Source organism: Geospiza fortis, unplaced genomic scaffold, assembly GCF_000277835.1.
Source record: "Geospiza fortis unplaced genomic scaffold, GeoFor_1.0 scaffold215, whole genome shotgun sequence".
Lineage (NCBI taxonomy): Eukaryota > Metazoa > Chordata > Aves > Passeriformes > Thraupidae > Geospiza > Geospiza fortis.
The window spans coordinates 115,158-137,636 of NW_005054573.1; the positions used below are offsets into that span (position 1 = coordinate 115,158).

Sequence of the window (22,479 nt, forward strand, 5' to 3'; positions counted from 1 at the left end):
TGTTTTATCAAAATGGAAATATTTTGTGAGAACATGTCAGTTTTGACAAATTGTTTTGATGGGTGAAGTCTAAACAAATTGTTTTAGCATTCTCTGTTATTTTGCTATAAAGACATCTCATTTCAACTCCATCATTTAGACCTTTATAACATAGCTACAACATTTATGTGTTAATATTTTTGTAACTCATAAATATTGCATCGGATTTGTGACAACTTTAAAATTAAAAGAAAATGTCAATATTGTAAGCTTTCTATATAGTTGTGCAATATGCTGTTTAGCTTTTAAAAAACTGCATATCTTGTCACAGAGTCACAGAATGGTTTGGGTTGGAAGGGACCTTAAAGATCATCTTTTCCCACCTCCCTGCCATGGACAGGGACATTTTCCTCTAGACTTTGGATGGTCCAAGCCCTGTACAGCCTTGGTTTTGCTGGCTGGGTGACCTGTAGCAGATCTCCGCTATAATGTCACCTATCCCTGATGGATGGAGTGGCTGGAATTTCCTTTTGTTGCCCTTGAGGTGCTGTCCTGCTGATCTGGGATCCTTCTCTCCAGGCTCTGGGAATTTCTTTCTGCCGCCAGCAGCTTTATTTTAATGTGTCTTAACTGTATATATGATTCTTGTATTTTAAATATATATATTTTTATATATATATATATATACACACACACATATATATAAATATATTATATATATATAATTTGTATATCTGTATTAAATTTTGAACATCTTGAAAATTAATCTTTTCATGAGATCCTGGTATTTTAGTTTATTTCAGAATGGAGGGAAAAGAATTGCCTGAGTCCTGCCCAGCTGTAATTCCCCTTGTTAACTATTTTTGTTCGTTCCAGTCCTAGGAAATAGTTAAATTTTTTAATGATAAAAATAGTTCCCACACTGAGAGTGTTGTCACTTAGCAGATTAATCTGAAAGATCTTAAACCCTTTTATAAAGCTGTTTAAGATGCTGTTCTTCATGTATGAGAAAATTAAAACTCTGCTGTTTAGAGGTTGATGGGTTCCAGTGGGGATTTTCCAGTAGAGGTGTCGACAGGTTCCTGGTGATCCTGGGTTATTAAAAAAAAGAAGAAACCCCGTGTGAAGATTGTTTTGTTGTTTTTTGGTTGTTGTTTTCTTTTAGGTATGGACAAAAACGAGCATAATTTGATATTACTGCTTGTTGGGCACATATATCCATGGGGCATGCTGAGGTGTTTCCAAGGAGTAGCTTATTTTTAGGTGCTGTATGCCTGTAAGTTATGTATGCTACCATTCCTTTATTTTACAAAATGCAGCAGTTCAGATCCCTGAATCTTGTTCTTGCCAATCAAGCGGGTGCCTTGGGGGGGAAAAACAGTCATGAAAAGTAAAATACCAACAATATTCTTCCCATTGTCTTGTCTGTCTTTCAGATTTCAAGGATTTTCCTGCACTTTGCAGTGTCCTGTTCTTGGGGGGAAAAAAAAAGGAAAATGAGAATTTCCATGTAAACCTGAGAGGAGTGGCTCTCAGCAAAACAGCAACTACTAGAAAACGAGATAAAATCCCAAGAGTTGCTAATGTGATAATAGTATCTCATATTCATTGAATGGAGTGCCTGTGCCTCAGTGCTGCCATGGGACTGTGAATGTGCTTTTAATCTCTTATTTCTCTAGAGAGGCAGATAAATCTGAAGCCATTATGTGCTGAGGCAGGGCACAGAGATTTACAGGGTTGCAGGGAATGAAGCTGCTGTCCTGGCTCTGGGGCACGTGTTCAGGGGCATTGGATGGGGTGTGCCTTCCTCCAGCATTTCCAGCTGCTCTTGGAATGGTTTTCATGGTCAGCAAGCACAGAGCAAGGGGAAAAGGCTGGGCTTGAGCAGCTGATGGGGAAAATCTGATGATAAATACTAAATACATCAGCCAGTGAGCAGCTGGCAGCAGCCCCTGCTCCTCAGGTGTTGCCAGGTTCAAGTGCAGCCTGGAGTCTCAGGACACAGCTTGGGAAAATGAGTAAAACGAGTAAAAGTGAGGAAATGGCCATGGGTGAGAAGGGGAGAGAGGAATGGGAGTCAGAGATGTTGTGGGCAAGGTGAATTGAGTAGACAAAAGTGGGAAGAATTTGAGGGATATTGGATACGATCCATTTCTTGGTGGAGTTCAGGTCTCTGGAAGGAGCGCTCAATTTTATAACCTGAGTCTTAATGTTAGAAAGGTCCTTTTTTTTTTCTCATTCAAGAATTTGCTGTAATACTTGCCAAACTAGAAGGTGATCTCTGAAATAATCATTTTTTCATGGAAGGAGGCAGTGAGCTGCAAGGTTTTTTTTACTGGTTTTTACTTTTGCAGGTGTGGATAATTTCATTGAGGTCTGTTGAGAGTAGTTCACCCTTCAGCAGCCTGTCACTGAGCTTGGGAACTGGTTCATCCCTACAGCTGTTCCTCAGGAATTGGGGAGGGAAATGTGGGGTCTTTTTCAGGTGTCTGAAGCCCATGGAGCACTCCTGACTCACTGAATTAACTTAAGGCAGGGGAAAATGTTTTGAAAACAGGAATAGTAGTGGAGTTTAGGTCACTATGGAGCAGGATTCTTTATCCTGGCCACCTTCCCTTCCCATCAGCTGCAAAAAAAACCAGAATTTTCCCAGCCTGTCCAGCAGTAGGAGAGGTTCAGTAGAGCCTTTTCCTGTAGCTAATGATGAGGGAAAATGGGAAATAGTGATGGAAAGTTCACTGCTTCAGTCCCCAGTGCTGAAGGATATGCCAGAGGAGCAGCAGCATTTCTGGAGAGGGATGCTCAGGCTGGGCACCCATGCATGGCACTGACAGCTATTCTCATTTACCCAGCAGATTTTCCTTGGTTTGAATATATTTGTTTAACATTTTGCTTGGTCCTCAAAGGCTTTTGCAGCTATTGTGATCATTCACATTCACTTCATTACTACTAAAAATGAATATTTGCACTGTGGTGACTTGAACTGTAAAGCTGAGAAGGCTGATTGTGCTCTATAAGCACAGTGGAAGGTACAAATCCCTGTTTCTACAACTTCCAGTGCAATTTCCTGGCTCTCAGAGGTTTTCAGAGTTGTTTTATCTATGCCACAAAAGCATAATAAAGGAAAACCCTAGAAATTAGATTTGTATGGGAAGGATGGTTCTGAAACCACCTAGAAAGTGAGAACAGCTCAGTTTTTTTTTTCAGCTGAGCCTGTTTAGTCTGAAAACAGAGGTCACCTTGTGACTTCAGGACTTTGGAAGCCTCTAATCCAGATCTGAATGTGGAGAGGAGCTTATTTAGATGTCAAACTGTGAGGTGCAAGTCTTTTAAAAAAGGACAGGGGATTTTTTTTTTCTCTCTCTGAAAGGCACTGGGAGACTGACAGCCAGATCTGTGAATCAGGCATCGTTATGACATCTCCAGTTGGGCATCTGGAAGTGGAAGCCCCTGAAATCTGTTAATCTGTTGTCAACTCTGAAAAATCCTATTCTCCCCCCATCTCCCTCCCCTCCCCAGTCCTGCCAGCTTTGAAAGTTCAAAGTGTGTGCTTTTTATCACATTTGTCATTCCTTGGTAGTGAAGCTCTGGCATTCAGAAATTTGGCTGACAACTTTGTGGGAACGAGCCAAAATCGAGTTCAACTTGCACCTTTCTGTGCTGCACCCAGTGCTGTGCTCAGGGGGAGGCAGAAATCTGAGCTAGAGGGACCCCAGCCTCATTCATTACCACAATTACTGTCCCTGGTGCCAAAATTCAGCTTGTTTTCTTTATCCTGAGGTAGGTGGACAGGAACTGATGAGTTCAACACAGCAGGAGTGTTGAGAGAGAAAGTGTCACATCTAAACCATTTCTGCTCAGGCTGTTCTTTCATCTTAAATAATGCAAAGGTCATAAATCTTCCGGAAATCATGCAAAACTGGTGCTGCAAAAGACTTAGAATGGTTCCAGGCAAGTTCAAACACTATTTTATGGAGGCTCGAGTCCAGCAGTGCAAGGTTTGATAATTTTAAGTACATTTAAATGCACATTTAAAGTAATTTAGATATCTAAATGGGATGTATAGCTCAAGCTGGGAGAACTGGCTTTTGGGGAAGGAGCACAGCTCAGAAATGAGGTTGAGGCAAGGTGCCCTAGGCCTGGCTTGTGTCTTTATCCATGCCCAATCCTGTGGATTACCACGGGGTAATGGTCTTTAAATAGCACATCTAGTTGTGTATTCAGGGGAAATGTTTAAATTTTCAAATGTTTGTGATTTTTCCCTTCTGTAGGTGTTTCTGAATTAGCAACATAACTGCATTCCTGATGATTCTCTCACACATGAGTAAGATTAGTTTGGAGAGAAAACAAAGTTTCAGATGTAATTTAATTCTCATTTACAGGCAGGGAGAATTAAAGTCGAATTTCTGGATTTTTGATTGCAAGTGCACAGTGTATTTGAAGAGGCATCTCTGTCTGTCAAGCTGAGATTTGCTGAATTACTGCCTTCATGTGTCCACTGATTTAAACCAGAACTGACCTGGAATGTGAATCCTAGAGGCAAAATTTATATATTTCAGTTCAAATCTTACAAAACTGCATACATGTCCTAAATTAACACTGGTTCACAGTGTTTACCTCAGAAATTATTCTTTTTTTTTTCCTAAATGAAACAGAAGTTCCTGATAAGGGAAAGATTTTAAGTCTTTCTTCTTGCTAGTGTATTGGCTCTGCAGCTGATATATGATGTTCTCAGGGTTGGTTTTTCTACTCTGTTGGAAAAGCACCTGGAGTTTCTGGTCTCATGTCAAGGAATTGAAAGTTTGCACAGCTTCTTTTTTTCCCAGAGGTCATTAGTGAACATACAGAGAGACTTTATAAATCACATCTGAGCCCAGGTGATGAGCAGGAAACGAGTGGTTACACAGGCAGTGGCCAATTCTGAATGGGAGAGATGGGGATGATAAGCCACGATGTTGTAAATCACTGTCAGTGCCTACACTGGAGCAACACCTTCCCTTTTTTTGGGGATTTAACTGTGTGCACAGGTTGCCCAAAGAACTGAGCAACAAACCAGCTTTTTTTCTTTGTCTGAGTTGCAGTTGCATCCAAAACTTCAGAGCTGGTAAATCCTGAGGAGATGTTTCTGATTGAATCACAGCATGGTTTGGGTTGGAAGGAACATGAAAGATCATCTCATTCCATGCCCTGCCATGGGTAGGGACCCCTTCCGCTATCCCGGGCTGCTCCAAGCCCTGTCCAACCTGACCTTGGACACTTCCAGGGATGGGGCAGCCACAGCTTCTCTGGGCACCCTGTGCCAGGGCCTCATCCCTCTAATAATGCATAATTTCTTCTTAATAAATACACCAGGTCCACTGTGTGACACACTCATGGCAAGTCACTGCAGTCTGCTGTGCTAAGCATTTCTTTTCTCCCCTTCTCTCCCCTTCCCCAGCAATCAAGGAGAAATACATGGACTGGACAGAGTTTCTCATCCAGGATCTGACCGGCGCCAGGACGGCCCCTGCCAATTTGCTGGAAGGTGTATGTATTAGATTGCAGTTCCTCCTCCTCCTCCTCACTGTGTGCTTTTAGTGTCTGTGTCTGCCAGCCCTGGAACCTGACCCGGCCCTGCCCCAAAATCTGTGTCAGCAGTGCCTGGACTCTGCTGGCTCTGCTTCTCACCCAGTCACGGGGAGTTTGTTTTGCCTTTTCGTTCTTTACAAAGTTGGTGCTCATAAAAGGCATGGAGTGTGGAGGGGATCCACAGAAGGGAGAGCTCAGCCCTTCAGTGCCCCATTAGATACATCAAACTGGTGAGCTGAGCTGCCAGTCCATCTCTGCCCCATCCCTGGAAGTGTTCAAAGCCAGGCTGGATGAGTTTTGGAGCAATCTGGTCTAGTGGAAGGTGTCCCTGCCCATGGCATGGGTTGGAACTGGGTGATCTTTAAGGTCCCTTCCAACCCAAACCATTCTGTGACTCTGTGGCACAGCTTGGCGAGGAGGTTTAGTAGGTTGATGGGGAGCATTGTCAGGTTTATCTTTGTATGGGAAGTGCTCCCTCAAGGACATTCCCTCCACCTAAATCCAGCAGTCACATTTAGCAGGGAAGTTGTTGGGTGAGGTGGCCTCAGAAGAGCAGAAGGGCTCATTTTTTAGATGCTCCCAGAGCCCAGTCTGTGCAGCAAATCCAAGGGGTGGCTTGCACCTGGGACAGCCTCAGATCCTGGACAAAAATCCCACAGCTTCACCTTGAAACCAGGGGCAGCTTTTGCATCAGGGCCTGCCCTGCTCTGCTGTGGATGCTGTGGGTGCTTTGGAGAGGAGACGGATGGTCCTGCAGGAGCCCCTCATTCTCTGTCCCTCTGTTTAGGCTGAGATCAAGGGCATACAGGAATTTGTGAAAGTGCTCATGCTGGCTTGTGGGAAGCCAGTGTCCATCCAGGCAACATTTTTGGTCATTTTGTCCCTGCTCACTTCCAGCATCCACAGCTGCATCCTTTTTCCACGTGCCCAAGCAGTATGATTGTACCTGGCAGGGAGAATTAATATTGTTCTATTAGGGTATTCCCCCCTGAGTCTGAGGGAAGAACAGCCCTGCAGCCCCCAGATAATCCATATCCTGCTGCATCCCCATTCCTGGAGTACTCCCAGGTGGCACATGCAGAAATCTGGTGGTGTCCAGCCCCCATCCCTGGTGTGTGCCAAACCTCCCCTTTCTGCAGGCAGAAAAGCAGAGAGAGAGAAAACATTGAGTTGACTTGAAACAGTTTCTGACCCTTTCCTGGTGTTTTATGTGCTCAGTGCTGTCTGTGTCCTGCAATGTGTGTTGGCCCCTTTTGACAGATTTGCTGTTCATGAGTGCTGCAGATTGTTGTTAGACTGTTAAATCAATATGTAGTGCTACTTTTTAAATCCTTTTTTTTAATTATTTTTACGTGCCAGCTATGCATGTGAAGGGTTCTTGCATGATGGTAAATGTTAATATTTCATGCAAGCTGATTAATAATCCTAGCCATTCAGTTCTCATGGGGTAAGTGACAGCCCATTGGCTTAAAATTTAGCACACAAATCAGGGAAGCAATATTCACTTTGATACAGCCAGGGATTTATTATAATAAGTTAAATCATTACACCATCCTTTCATATTAAAGAATATTTGGTTGCAAGTAGTTGTATGAGAGGAAAAAAAATCCACATTAAAGTGGATTTCTGTTGTATTATTAAATTCTGACACTGCATTTTGCCATGAAATAATATTTGAAGAGATTATACAGATGCTTGCAGCTTGCACTGTAGAAAAGTAGCTTATTATAGCAAATACATTGTTCTGAGAAATACCTGTTAATCATAAATTTGTTTAAAGTTGTACCTGTGATAAGCTTTTTGTTAATTTTAATTGCATTTTTTACCATATTCTCATGCTCTTGCCTGCTTTTTTGGATTAAGAGAGATGTATGAAAATCTACTGCATCTCAAAATTTCAATATTTTCAATATTCAGTAGGAAAAATAACTTTTTGAAAAATAAGGCTTTCTCCTTTTGTTTTGTAGCCACTACTAGAAAGAACCATCCTGGACTGACTCTTGATTTACAGAATTAATAGTTTAAAAAGTAATGTGAGATGTTTATATGGTTTAATTAAGTAAAAGTGGGACAAACACACAGGAAAAACATTCTTTGTTTTAATGTATTTTGCCTTTGTTTAGCATCTCCTTTGGGGACCAGTGCTTCCAAGTCTTGGGGTCATTTTAATGCTGCTGCTCTTAAAACCCCGGAACTGAGACATTGCATAAGAATTCAAACTTGTATTTAATAAAAAAAAAAAAGAAATCTAACCATTATGTGAAAGCTTGAGAACACAGAGATGCTCACAGTCACAAAACAAAACCACTGAGCCCCAAAGGGGCTGTTCTGCAGAGCATCTCATGGTTTTTTAATGCCTGTGCTTGCAGGTGGAAAGTTACACACATCATGTGTAAAGGGCTGCAAAAGTGGGAGCCCAGAAAATAACCATGTGGAAGCAAATAACCTCAGTCACTGGGATTTCTTGGGCATGGTGGCTTGACCCAACAAATCCTGTGTGCCTTGGGCTTGGCTCCAGACCTGCTGTGGGCTTTGAGCTTTGGAATAACCTCCACAGACTCCTGCATCCATGGCTGGGGGGGATAATTTGCTCTCCATGCAGTTGAAATAAGATAAAGCTGATCTCTGGGGAAAGAGATCAGTACACAGAGTGAAATTTCTGGGTCATGCACAAAGTAGTCACCTTTTAGGTAAATATTCAGGTCCAGTCCTGTGGTTGGTTCTTATCAGCTGCAATCAATGAAAATTTGTTTAAAATCCTTCAGTACAACTGGGCTTTGAGTAGTTCAGGAGCATCCTAAATGGATGTGCCTTACGAGCTGTTCCACCTTTATTATTCTTTTTTTTTGTTGTTGTTGTTGATGATGTCGGTTGAGAAATTAGCACAACTGTTGTTTTCTGTTTTACTTCTGAATTTGCACTTGGAAGACATTGGGTAAAATAGAAGAAGAACAGACTGTTTGCTGATCGCTTGGATGATGGTGTGAAAAACAAAAATAATCTTCTGCTGTCATCTGTTTCCTTGAGAAGTCTTCAAATAAAGTTTAAAATAAGGAGTTTTGCTTCTATTCAAACAGCCTCTGCGAGGAAAAAACCCTGTAGACCTCATTACAGTTGATTCCTTAATAGAGCTGCAGGATTCCCAGAATCCCTTTCAGTACTGGATAGTTAGTGTGGTTGAAAATGTTGGAGGAAGATTACGCCTTCGCTATGTGGGATTGGAGGAGACTGAATCCTATGACCAGTGGTTGTTTTACTTGGATTGCAGACTTCGACCAGTCGGTTGGTGTCAAGAGAATAAATACAGAATGGACCCACCTGCAGGTAAAGAACCTCTTTGATATACTGTCTCCGTTCGTGGGTTTCACTGATGTTTTGAGATGCTTTGTCCTTTTGCAGTATTCACATTGCTTTGTCAGTAGTTTCTGGTTGTGGCACAGATGGAAGGTGAGATCCATCTAATTTGGGTTCAGAATGGGTCAGGTGAACTGTATTGTTTATTAAATAAATTCAGCTGAAGTCTTTGCGAGTCTGTCAGACCGTATGAAGCGCCAGGAGATCACAGCTTAGAGATGAAGTGTCCTTGGGTTTGAAAGTCTTTAGGGTTCAGTTTAGTGTTCAAACCAGCTCGAATGGAAAGGGATTGGGACTGCAGTTAAGCCAGTCTGGGATCACAGATTGATCCACCTTCTCCTGTGTAGGTTAACAGTGTGGCCAGGTCTGTGCCTCATTTTCTTTGTGCTGTGGATGTAAGTTTTTCCATGAGTGTTAAGTTCACTTCCTCTGGGAAGGTGTTTCTGATGAGGCTTCTGTCCCTCACACCTAATGAGGAGAGTTGACCCTGACGTGTTCACTTCTTGTGTTCACAAGTTTGTCTGGGACTTGGGTCTTGAGTGCTTTTTGGAAGTGTTTTTCTTCACTGGTGGTAGGAATCAGTGTTCCCCATCACTTCTAAGTTAGATGTGAGTGCTGAAGAGCATGAATATCACCCACTGTTATTTTACAGTCTTTGTGTTACAGAGAAACAACTTTTTCATTGACCATCTCTGAGCCCTCTTAGCCAGTATAGGTTTGGGGAATATAGAAATGGCCCAGAGGAGATTTGTGCTCCCTCTTTGTTCATTCCATTTGCTTTCTACTCTTTCCTCCTTTTATCCAGCTGTGCATCCTTCTCTATGGATTCCCCACCCCTCATGCCTTTATTTTCATTTTTTTCAGTTGTATTCTCTAAACTTCTTACTGGACTCTCTATTTGCTGGAGTTGTTTACTTTTCTTCTCCCCTCCCCCTGATTTAACTTTTAAAATGTCTTGTCTCTTGTTCTTACCTGTTTTCACCTGACAGCTGTTTCCTCTCATTTCTTTGGTCATTCATTTTTTAGTCAACGTTGTTATTAATGGACTCAATGCCCACATCTTCTCCCTGACTTAGACAATAGGTCTTCATTACTTGACATCTCCTGAAGTTGAGCCTTGTAGGATTTTGCTGTGAAAAGACCCTTCAGGTCTGAACTCTTCCGGTTTTGCCCAAATCCTCTCCTGATCACTGCTCCTGGGGTCTTTCATTGATCCCCCCCTTGCGACCCAGCTGTCAGGTTCTGCCAGTCAGGAGTGGAAATCTGAGGAGTTTCTGGAGCCAGGAATTCTGGTTGTTCCACTCCTGGTCATTTGATGTCCACCTAACATGGAGTCACAGAATCGTCAAAGATGGAAAAACCCTTTAAGATCTTCTTGTCTGACCATCCAACGTGTCCATGAGGCACAATGAATTAATAAAGTGTATGAGATATTAACTGAGAGGAAGAAGACAAAGAGCCCAAAGTGGCTGATCTTATGGGATTTGCTTCAAATTAAAGGTCTGCAGAAGGAATCTTGGAGCAGTCAGGGAGGCAGTAGTGAGTTGTGAGGACGAGGTGCTGGCAGCAGAGAGCTCTGAAGAAACTCAGGGGTGAGGCTATTAAACCATAAACTCAAAAAATGAAGTTTGCTAAGGACCTGAGGCCTGAGACTATGTCAGGGGTACATCCCCATGTGACTTCTTTAGGGAAGAGCATTTGGACTAGGAAGATGTCTGTTGAGTGAAATGAAAGACCTAGTGTGGACCTTCTTAGAAAGGAGAGATTCTGTGGGCAGTACTTTGTTTTTCTACACATCAGGGATTAAATTCACCTGCCATGGTGCAGGCATCAAAAGACAGTTCTACATGAGAAGTCTCTTTCTCTTTATAATGGGTAGGGAAAAGAGGGTGCTAAGACACCCCTAATATAGGTAAGATGACATGACATCTTTTTAAGCCTATTTTTTTCACTCACGAGGGTTGAAACCAATGAACACACACCTAGTTCTCCTAAATTTTGAACATGCGAAGCCAGTTAAGTTTTCTTGATTGGGAAAGGGAGCAGCCTTAGACTGTGTATCAAAGCTGTTATGAATCTCCTCTGAGGAGATGCTGAGGACATGCAGCTGCTCCCAAAGCAGGCTGTGTGTCCCCTTGCTGTCAAACAAGGGTGTTTTTATACATCCCTTCTGCAGCTTGTGACAGTGCTTTGCCTACCCTCAGCTAGGATTCCACATACCCACCCTGGGCTTTATTTCCCTCTGTGTCTGGGGTGTGACTTTTCCCTGTTGATCCACCTCTGGCACCAGATCAGTCTTGCAGGATGCAGAGCATCTCAGATAAAGGAGATCCCATGGACCCAAACAATATTTTGGATGGAGGGGTCTCTTTCCTGAAGCCACCCACATCCTAACACCCACTTAATGTGAAGGAGGGTCCTCTGGGGCTTGGAACTAGATGATGTATAAGGTCCATTCCAACCCAAACCATTCACTGATTCTATGAAACAACATCTCAACTGTCTCCCTCAAATGGACTCAGTATATCTCACAAGCCCATTTATCTGAAGCAAAGAGGTTATAGCTTATTTTTCTCTTCAGATGTATATCTGAGTCTGGAATAAGCCTCCTTGCTAGTGCAAATTGGCACAGGCTGCTTGACACAGAGCCACTGATGGCCTGAGCTCAGCTGTTTATGCAGGGCAAGATCATCCCGTTTTATGCCACTTTCTATTTAAAGACAAATTGCCAGTCATTTTAATTGCTCACTGCTTGTGAACCCTAATACAAATTGACACAGTACACTTTGTTCAATTACCTGGAGCCCTGACACTTAAATAAAATGCTTTATGCTCTTTTAACCGTGCAATTTAGTGTCCATACACTTGCCAGCATAAGCGAGATGCCACTAATTAAATGTGCACATGATATTCCTTGCTGGCCCTTGAAACCACTGGAGGTGCCTCTGTATCTTGAATTTTGTTGACACTGCCCAGAGAAATTGCTGCTTGTTTTCACTGATTTTGGCCAAAGTTACCCAAAACTTGGCCAGAGTTGCCCAAAATGCCAGTTTCATCTTTCCTGTGCTTCAGTGGCATCACAAAAGAAAATCAGTGTCTGTTTCCAGCAGGGAAGCATCAGGCAGTGTTTTTCTGAATTCAGACGTGAAACAACAGGCTGACTGCAGCCTGGGGCAAAATCATGTTGTGTTAAGCATTTCCCTGTAAATTAAACCAAAAAAGTAAGAAACAAGGTGAGTTGTCCCCCTCCCTGCATTTGATGCTGATCCAAATTCCTGCAAGCAAGGGAGAAGTGGGGCAACAAAACTATAAAATAATGAACAATTAGATAAAGAATGCACTTCTTAACACTTGTGCCCGCTGCACACATTGTAAACAAAGAATTGAAATCTGTATTCCCGTTAATAACCAGACAGCTGAGGAATTAAAAATACTGCCATGAAAGGTTAACATTCCCCTTCAAGTGTGTTTAAATTCATATGCATATCCTTGATGTCTGTTCTGAAGTAGTGAGATTTGATATAGTGGAAGTATAAATACATCCACTTCAGTGAGTGATTCTGCAAATCCTGCTTTGATAAGGTCTTAAATCTGTTGAGTTCAGAGCATAAAATTCTCTTGTACCATCAGTGCTAGGTGGAAACGGTGCTTGCCAATTCCTTTTTTTTTTTTACACATATTTTTTATTCCCTCTTTCAGAATTGTAAGAAAGATACAGCAGTAAATCTTCTGCTAGCTAGTAAATATATATGGTTATTAGATGTACAGGATTTAAATGCAAATTGGGCCAAATTGAACCTTGATGTGAATGAGGGGAGCCAGACTGGCCAAAGAAAAGCTCCACACTCCTCACTCTGTATCAAGGTTCGAGTTTATTACTGAGCACATGTTCATTTCCATTTTAATAATTGTTGCAATCTATCTACCTATCTTCTCTCTTTGAGGCCTTGATATGAATGTTCTGCAGTAGCTTGTTACGTGCAAGATAACAATGTGTTTTCTAGGGCAGGAGTAAATCCAATATAATGTTCCTCATTGCAGCATTGTTTCCTACATTGTTCCCTTTGATGATTCATAGGCATTTCACTGCACTGAACCATAAAGGGCTTGTTAATATCATGATTTAATAATATTAAACCTGTGTAAAGAAACTCACTGCAAGCAATGTGAAGCTGCGCAAAGATGTTGCCTAAAAGTATAATGATGAAAATTCATAAGTGTAAGTCCTTGCTCTGGTGTGATGCTCTGGTTTGAGTGTGATACCAAAAAATGTGTCTGGGTAGAGATTTAGCTGAAATGTTTCTTCCCACACCCACCACAACCTTGCAATAAAAAAAAAACCCAAAACCTAAACACTTTCTGATGAACAGGTGTCTTAATAATGATAATTTTTGTTTTGTTCAAATATGACTAATACTGCTTGAAGACCTGAGGCTCCTCAAACTAGGAAACATCATGTATTTTGAGAAATGAAAATCAAAGGAGAGTTTTTTCACTGTTTTCAAGTAATGAGATAATATGATTCTTGTTCCTTCAGCAGTATTTGAAGGATGTGAATTTTTCTGGGTTTTATTCCAGGTTGTAAAACACAATCTTTCTCCAGTGTGCCCCTGCTAGCTGCTTTTGTGTTGAGTTTATCCATGCTGCACAGCTTGGAATATAGACACTGCTCATTTCACTTGCTCTGTCCATTCATATGACTTAAGAACTTTAGTCTGCCAAAAATGTTTGATCTCCAAACAGTCACCTCTTGGTTTTGTTGTTCTTTTTTTCTTTTTGTTATTGTCATCCCTTTAGATATCTATTCTCTGAAGACTATAACTGAGTGGAAATGCGCTCTGGAAAAATCCCTTAATGATGCAGCAAATTTTCCTCTTCCAATGGAAGTGTTCAAGGTAAAAGATATTTTTCTTTTGCTTGTGGAACCTGTGATGAATAAATATCATGCCATGTTTAGTAGCTAAAGTTAAACTTTCTCCAGAAAGGCCTTTGCTATAATACATAACCATGGAAGGTCACAAGCTGGATGTTTGTATAAAACACTTTTTGTGTGTGGACTTACTTCTTGGTTGGTGTTTTCTGGGGGCTGGGGGTGACCAGCAGGGATTTCTCCAGTTATTTTTCCTGTGTCTTACTGTGTTAAATCTCTGCAAAGACATCATACATAACTGAAATAGTAAGGCTGTGAATATAAAAGCTGACACAAACTGGACAGATTTCTGGGAGCCTTGCACTGATGTTTTCACCTGATCACAAGCCACAAGGTAGAGAAACCTCCTTCAGGGACCTGTAGTGGAAGTGAGAGATGATTTTGTTCCTACATCTTCTTTTTTTAATTTTTTTTATTCTTACTCTGGTGCTTCAGCCCCAAGGCACTGCCTTTAATTTCCCATGTAAATCTGCACTGCTGTTAACCGTGGTGGCTCCAGATAATCCTGATTTACAGCTGTGCCTGCCTGGTTCCAGCAGTTCCATCCTGCCTGGGGTGGGATGGGCAGTGAGGGGATGCTCAGGGAGGTGTGTGGGAGCAGTGCCCCCATGGCTCTGCTGTCACCTCCTGCTTGGGGACCACCACCAGCCTGGGGACCCTCAGGGTTCCTTCCCAGCCCTTCAGCAGCACTGCACTGGGATGCTCCAAAACATCCCTGGAACTGGTGCAATTCATGTGTGGATGTGGCACTTGGTGGTGGCCTTGGCAGTGCTGGATTTGGATCTTAGAGGGCTTTTCTAACTGAAACAATTTGATGGCTCTGTAATTGGAATAAGTCTTTTACCATGTCCCGTTCTGACTGCCACAAAACCCCAGTGCCACCTTCACCCTCCCTGCAGGGTCATTCCAGCAGCTTCCCATGAGGAATCCAGGCTCCTCACCCAGCTGGGATGCGCTGAAATTAGCAACATTAATTAGGGGACACTTTGCTAATGGCCCAGGTTCATTGGCCGCGTGGGAGCTCTGCTGTGCTGGGAGAAGAGGGAAGATGGGAGTTGGGCACAGATGTGGGCTTGAGGAGCCCTGTGCTGGGATGGAAGTGGAGTGCACAGAGTTCTGGGTCTCTGCCATTCATCTCATCCAAGGCTTCCATCTGCCAACTCTATTAAAAGTTTGCATTGGCAGCTTCAAGATCAGAAATGCTTTGTGTGGGGCAGGGATTAAATCACAGAAGGGAATTTCTAATGTGTAAATTTTATTCCTGTCTGTGTGAAAGAGTGAAGAATGTTTCTGATGAGGCTCACGAAACATCCTTTTTAAAAAAAAGTTTTATGACTAACAGCTGTGTTGCTGCCTCTTCCCAGTGTGCCAGACTTATACCCACTTATTTTAATTATTGCATGCAGGTCATAAATTTGAATTCAGCAAATCCCAGTTGCTGTGCTGTGTGCTTGGAGCTTCCAAAGAGGTTCTTCTTAGAAGACAGTGCAAAACCTTAGAATGCTTGAATGGCCCAAGAGTAGAGTTACTTTGGGGCCAAATGTGGAAAAAATGTCAATGTTTAGGTCCATGATTAGGTCAGTAGGACTTCTCTGTTTATCATAATGTGGAAGGTGAGCACAAGATGAGCAGAATTCAGATTTTGGTGCTGTCTGAGCCCTGGTTCTGGTGCTGGGAAGGCAGGAGACGGAATAAATTTTTTGTGTGTGGGCATCACTTCATTCTGCCCATTTGGGGTGAATCAACCCCGTTTTGTACATCTTAATTAAGGAGACAAAGACAAAATGTCATCTGTGCCTGTGAGCAAGTCTTCCTCTAGTAATGACTTAAACATGAGTTAAGGCTTTAGGAGACTATCTGAGAGTAAACTCAACTCATCTTGCAAAGAAAGCCAAGGATTATCTGTGGGACTTTCAAGTAGAATCCCAAATCCCAGCAGAGTGTCATATCCAAAGGTGTCTTTTATAACTTCCTTTTAATTTTGATTTTTAAATTTTATTTACAAACCCAGCACAGAAGTAGTGTCTCTACACCGTGCCTGGGGCTCCTTGCTATTGTAGCTGTTTGTTAGATGAGATAAAAAACACAAGGTTTGACAGCTGGCATTTCTTAGAGATCTTCTGGAAAGCTGAAAATGTCTACTTTGGCAGGCATGGTGACTGCACACTGAGCAGTTACATTCTGTTTTTTCCACATTTCCCTGCAGAATTCCCTGGCTGAGCAGGGTGGAGGTGTGTGCTTGCTCTTCATGAGCACCGTCCCCTGGGCTGGATTATGACTTAAATCCATGTTGTCCTTAAAGCTCTGCATGACTGAGGGAAGTGTCACTGTGGTGCCACCTGGCTGTCCCCAGGAGGTGGCACTGGCAGAGCAGAGCCACGTTTGCAGGGTGAGAAGCAGCTGCTCTCAGGGGTCTGTCAGCTCATTGCTGCTGTGACACTCCTCAGTTTTGGTGTCACAGGGTTCTGTTCTGCCTGAGAGCTCAAAAACCATGGGTTTGAGCCTGAATTATCAATGCTCACAAGAGTGGCAGAGCTGAGCTTGGCATGTAGTGGTCTTCAGCAGCTCCAAAAACCCCTTGCAGAAGCACAGCCCTGATCTCCTCTTGGCATCCAGGGAGAGGACACCAGACCACAGGAGCTGGTTGCAAAAATCAGGAGAGAAGGCTGCAAACAGGATTTTCTTTTCTATTTTTTTTCTTGGTGCTGTTTTACACTTGGCCATATGTTGGAAGTGTTTGTAAAATGCTTTAGGATCCTTTGAGAAAGGAACATGATGTTTAACTGTCACAAAATGCTGCTATTATGCAGCTACTAAACATAGTGTTTTGCAAACTGCACATCCTGGAATAAATTTTCCTCCTCACAAAAGCTTTTTGCAATGCACCTGCTATTTTGTCGTTCCCTGCCTTTCAGAAAACATGTTGATCCTTGAAGAAAAATAAATACAGACAGGGTTTTCAAGGATGTTTGAACGGCTTAGGAGCACAAATCCTTCCAAAAGGCCACAGCCCAAGGACATGTGTCCTTTGCTGTGTCTGCTCTGATTTCAGAGTGCTGTTGAATGCTCCCACACTTGGTTTGGTATGGTCATAAATGATGGCTTGGGCTTCAGGGGACGCCTGATAAAATGGTCAGGGCTTGTTGTGAATAAAAATGGTCAAAATGTTGCTGGGGCCTGATTTCTAGTTAAGTGGAACAATTTCAGTGGTTTGCTTCAGTGCTGGCATTGCTGGTGCTCTCTAAGAGGGAGCCATGCTCCAAACATAGCCCTAATATACAAACCAGTGCATATTTTAGAGTTACAGCCCAACAGCTTGTATGAGGTGAATGGGTTTCATTTCCTGGAGAGAGGCAGACAGGAGATCCTGGATATCCTCTCTGACCTCCCATTCTGCTTTCTCCAGTCTCCTGTGCCAGATCTGTGGGTGCCATGCAGATGTCATGGATCCTCACCTCAGACACCTCTGTTTGGGCAGCTGAATCCTACCCAGGATTTGGGGTGCTCATCATCTTTCCATGGATTTTGCACATTGGCATCCTGTTCCCAATTCCTATGAAGGGAATCCTGATGACTGCCTTGGATGGAGCTGTTACCAGCCACATCCCTAAACCAAATCCTCATACACTGCTTGAGGAACACCTAGGAGAGAGAGGGCTTATTTAAGACAGGTGGAAGTTCCTGATTTATAGCCTTTCGTCCCATTCCTCTACCCTCTTCCTTTCCTGAAGTTGTTGTTTGTTCTTTCCAGCTCTAAATCCTTCTAGCAAAAACCCCTCTTTATTATGCCCAACCCAGTGTTCCCCTATTTCTGACTGGAGCTTCTGGATGTCTCCTGTTACCAATTAATAGTATTAATTAATACTAAAACTAATGACATGGAAGGAATCAGTTGGGGCAGATCTCTCCTAAAGAGAGAAGTGGAGGGGCAGCAAGAGCTGCCCCTGAAATTCAGGACAGAGTGGTGCTTCTAGTTCTACACTCACAAGCCTGACAACAAATATTGTATAGGACTCTTTCCTACCAAAAAAAAATATTTTCCAGTGGATGAACTATGCATTTTAGTAGTGAAAGTAAGAGCAACACTTCTCCAAGACACTGATTTTTTTTGTTTTTTTAAAGGAAGACTGTCACCATCATATTTTTTGAAAAATCCTCTTTGCCCAGGATTCTTCTCCTGGGAAGCTGAGAAGCCTCAGAGAAAAAGGAAAACAATATTATCTAATTTGCTTCTCATGTATTGTGCTGCTTTGGAATGTGGTTTGGAGGTTGTTTATCCAACAGGTGATTGTTTGATTGGTTTAATGTGAATTATTTTAACTTAATGACCAGTCACAGTCAGGCTGTGTTGGACTCTGGAGAGTCATGAGATTCATTATCATTCTTTCTAGCCTTCTGTCTGTATCCTTTCTCTATTCTTTAGTATAGTTTTAGTATAGTATTCTTTAATATAGTATCATAAAAAAAATAAATTAGCCTTTTAAGAACATGGAGTCAAATTCATTCCTTCCTGCCACGGAGGACCGCAGAAAATACCACAGAAAACAACCTCTCTCAGAATTTAGTAAACATTGTGGGTGTTTCAGAATGTTTTCTATACTGGAAGAGTTGAAGTTAGAGAAACCCATAGGATTTTCAGCTCATAGACAAACCTGACCTGGCTGCATGAGTAGCCTTGAAGCCCAACAGGGTTTTTGTGTCTTCATCCCCCTTAGTGGATGGGCACGTGCTGCTGCAGCAGCTTGAAAGGAGCGTGCCTTTGGTCTCCCTTGGAAGCCAAGCCCCAATCCCGAGCTCCTTCATGCCCTGCTGGCTTGGCTGGCCCTGGCTCGGCACGCCTTGCTTTAATAACCCACGAGTTGTCTGCAGGCTGCCAGATTATTTATACTCCATCTGTTCCTCCTCATCTGTGGGCTCTCCAGGCCTTTTTCATGGCTGCTGCTTGCCTGGCTGGGAGACGTGCATGGGGTCTTGGTTTGGAAAGCCAGGTGTCTGCTAAGAAGGCAGGAGCCTCTCCTGAAATGAAAAATGTAAACCCCCTCCCTCTGAATTGTTATAATTTTGAAATTAAGGGGCTCTCAGGCAAAGATATGGGAATAAGAATAGCAGTTCTTTACTAGGGAAGAAAATAAAAGGATAAACAATGCAGTAAGCTAAAACAACACTGACAGAGTCAGAACCCAACCTGACACCCTGTTGGTCAGGGTGTTGGTAGCAGTCCCATTGGAATTGTGGCTGCAGCCCTCCTGCAGTGTCAGGGGTGGTTCTGTTGGAGCAGGGATCCTGTAGAAAGGTGCAGTCTTCCTCTGAAGATCCAGTGGAAGAGGCAGCTTCTGTTCCTCTGGGAAATCCAGTGGAGAAGTTGTGCTGGTGTTCCACAATCTCCAGATTATATCCAGGTAGGAATGCTTGGCTCCTCCCTCTGGAAACGGCCCACTTAGCAGAAGAAAACTGCCATACAGATGGCAGATATAATACAAATTGCTTGGCAATCCAGGACATGGGGCTTCCCAATCCCTCTGTTGTTTTGCTGCCTTTTTATCCACTTCTGCCTCAGCAGTTATCTTTGTAAGAACCGTGTGACACCACAGAGGGAGTCAGGATGTCTCTGATACCAGAGGTTGAGATGCAGCCTGGTGGTACCTCTGCGAGCAGTGAACAGCTCTAACCCTCTCCAGCTCCCTCCTGACTGTCCAAGGCTGTGCAAGGATTTGGGTTGGGAGAGCAGTTCAGGGAGGTGGGTGAAGCCAAGCCCTGTCTGAGCTGCTCCCAGGGTCTGTTTGGCAGCACCATACGAAAGTCAGGGTTGGGAGAGAAATGCTAGAGGCAGTTCAAGCCAAGCAGATGGGATGAGTGAGAACCAGGTCCCTCAGCCTTCCTTATCCCTCTGGCATGTGTAGTTCTCTTCATTACATGCTGGGGTCTCTCAGGATGGGGAAGGGTCAGCAAAAGGACCTGGTTTAGTCGAATCACTGCATCCAGCCTTGGTGTGAGGGAGTTTGTGACATCCATTCCATGTGACATCCATTGCATGAGTCTACTATTGTATGATCTACAGGTGAATTAATGTCCTTAAAGAAAACAAAAGCAGCTCTGGTTTGTAGCTGTTTTGCAGGGTGGTTGCAGCTCACTGTGTGCATTGAATGGGCTCCTGATCCTCTCTGCTCTCACAAATTCCTGTTGATTTCTCAGTAATGATTCCTGTTACTGTGGGCAGCCTCAGTCCCTCCTCACAGTTGAGGGGCTGTGTGTTGAGGAAGTGTGAGCAGAGACATTGCTGGTTTCACTCTGAGCACTGAGTAGCTGTTCCCACCTGTGCCACCCTTTCTTTGTGACTTTACCCTCCGTGAAATGGGACCTGGGTGTGTAACACAACCGGCTCTCACCGACGCTTGTGAAGCACTGTGGCTCTGAGATGCTAAAAAACCCAAACCAAACTGTCCTGGTTTAGGGCAAATTTGGGCAAAAACCTCCAAAGGGAGCCCCTCCAGAAAGCAAACCCACACGGTCTCTCTCCCCAACTGGTTCAGGAAGAATTCCTCGGAGAGAAGTGGAAAGAACCTGTTTATTTAACAGGCACAGCACCCCCCAGCACACAAAATGAACAATACCAGATGACACCACTCTGTCACCGCTCTGAAAAAGATGACAAATTCAGAAAGTCTGTCCGGGGCTGGTTGCTCTGTTATCAGTCCCTTCAGTGCTGGGGCAGCTGCTGCAGCCACAGGGTGCAAACTCTCGATGTTTCCCAGGTCCCATTCTGGAGCAGGCTCGAGTCGTTCCAGAAAAGGGAAAGGAAAAACAGTCCAGAGAAAAAACTCAGACTGCTTAGCTAAACTAACTAATGAGCAGAAGCAAAAAGTAGGAGCAAAGCAAAAAGCCAAGCAAAATGCAAAAGCAGCACTATGTCCTGCCCTGTCTCTGTGTCCTGCCAGCTGTGGGGGGAGCAGACTGATAAGAAACCAAAACAAAACTTTCACTCTTCAGAGCCATTCTTGAAGGCACAGAACACAATATCCAGCATAAACAGAACACTTGAATGGGGGTACAAGCATCATAACCTCACCCTAGGACATAGCAAAAGAATCCCAGGTGGATGAATATCCATCCGTTTTACCTCTGCCCATGCTTCCAGTGGCCAGGCAGAGCCAAGCAGGCGCTATGTGGGAGGAGATCTTTGCCCTAATGCCATCTGCCTTGGCCCGAGCCATACGGAGAAGGTGTGCTTGGATTTCTACTGGCTACTCTGCAATGTTGCTGTTTCTATGGTAACTATTTTTTATTCAACAAGAGGAGCTTAAAATCCGTAGGGCTAAATCCAATCCTCGGCAGAAGCATCTGCAGTTTTTCAAGGGGCTCTTCAGTAGGTGCAGTTTGTAGCTGTCTCTTGTTGCTTCAGGGTTGTGGTGTCTCTAAAACCTCCCTCCCAGCACCTTTTTCACATCATCCCACCCCACATCTCTACATTTTGGTCTTCCTCTGATGGCTCTTGTCAGAGCAAGGGGACAGTTTGCATGCGTTGTGTCTTACAGGGATTTCTGTCTCCCTGCAGAGAGTGCACCTTCAGGGAAAATTGCTCCGTGTTTAGCAAAGGAAGTTGGTGAATCATAAACAAGACTGATTCATCTGCAAATAACGCAGAGGGTTGCATTGGGTAGCGTTTCTTTCTTGATTTTCTTCTTTTTTTTCTCAATTAAAAAAACAAATGCCAGATTCCTGTGGAGGCAGTTTAAGCACTGCTATTACTGTGTTTGTGACTGGTTCCCACACGTGAGCTTTGTGATTAAAATTAGGCTATTAGGAACAGCCAGTTTCTTGGAGAAATTAGAGAGAAAAGATGGAGGGGAAGTGATTTCTTCAAAAATAAAAACCAAATCAATTAATATGTTCCCAGTTATACCAGATGGGACCTGCTCCTCTGTGTCCTTTATTAGGGTAGACCAGGAGAGATGGGACTGAAGGCAAGAGTAGTTCATACTTAAAAGTTACAGTTAAAGGAGGCTCAGGTCAATAATTTATTAAGTGGTCAGTGTTTTTAATCAGCCTCTCAGCCTAAGCATTCCAACTTAGTTCTGTGTTTTGCATGAAGTTGCAGTTCTGTAAATTGTGTGCATCTGACTGTCCTGGACCAAGAGAGCCCTGATTTTTAAGAATATTTGAAAATTAGACCCAAATGAGAGCCTTTTGCTCTTTTCTATACAGTGTGTAAGCTCCTGTGTTTAAAATTATATTACTCCAGTGGTCTTGAGCAGAATGGGCTAAAAATGGACATATCACAGTCTGAAAGTGATGCCCTTCCTTAGGTTTGGGGACACAGATACAGCAGCCAGCTCTATCAGAGTGCAGCTTCCCTGAGTGTCACAGACAAAAGCAGCTTAGCCAGGTCCCCCTGCTCTATCAGCTTTACCCAGTGCACTGTGAAATTACCTGAGCTCCACTCTTGTGACATGGACAAAACTGAGTTTATTTACAGCCAAATGGCATTTTTTAGCAGAAATTACATTTGTTGACCTGGTATTTAGCTACCAGGTTGGGCAAATGGCAATGATGATTTTGAAATTTCTGAGTCCATCACCTAAAACTACAACTTACTGACTCAACTCTCAGGAATTAAGCATGTCACCCTCACAGTTTTTTTTTTCTTTCCC

The 22,479-nt window shown here is 43.2% G+C and overlaps 1 protein-coding gene across 1 annotated transcript in view; it reads left to right on the plus strand.

Moving 5' to 3' along the window:
• The window catches only part of SFMBT2 (Scm like with four mbt domains 2), a 111,280-nt gene that overhangs the window by 43,977 nt on the left and 44,824 nt on the right, over positions 1 to 22,479 (plus strand). Inside the window, exons 5-7 of the mRNA XM_005429747.2 lie at positions 5,417 to 5,505; positions 8,625 to 8,871; positions 13,699 to 13,796. Coding sequence (XP_005429804.1) covers positions 5,417 to 5,505; positions 8,625 to 8,871; positions 13,699 to 13,796 — 434 coding nt within the window. The remainder of the gene's footprint in view (positions 1 to 5,416; positions 5,506 to 8,624; positions 8,872 to 13,698; positions 13,797 to 22,479) is intronic.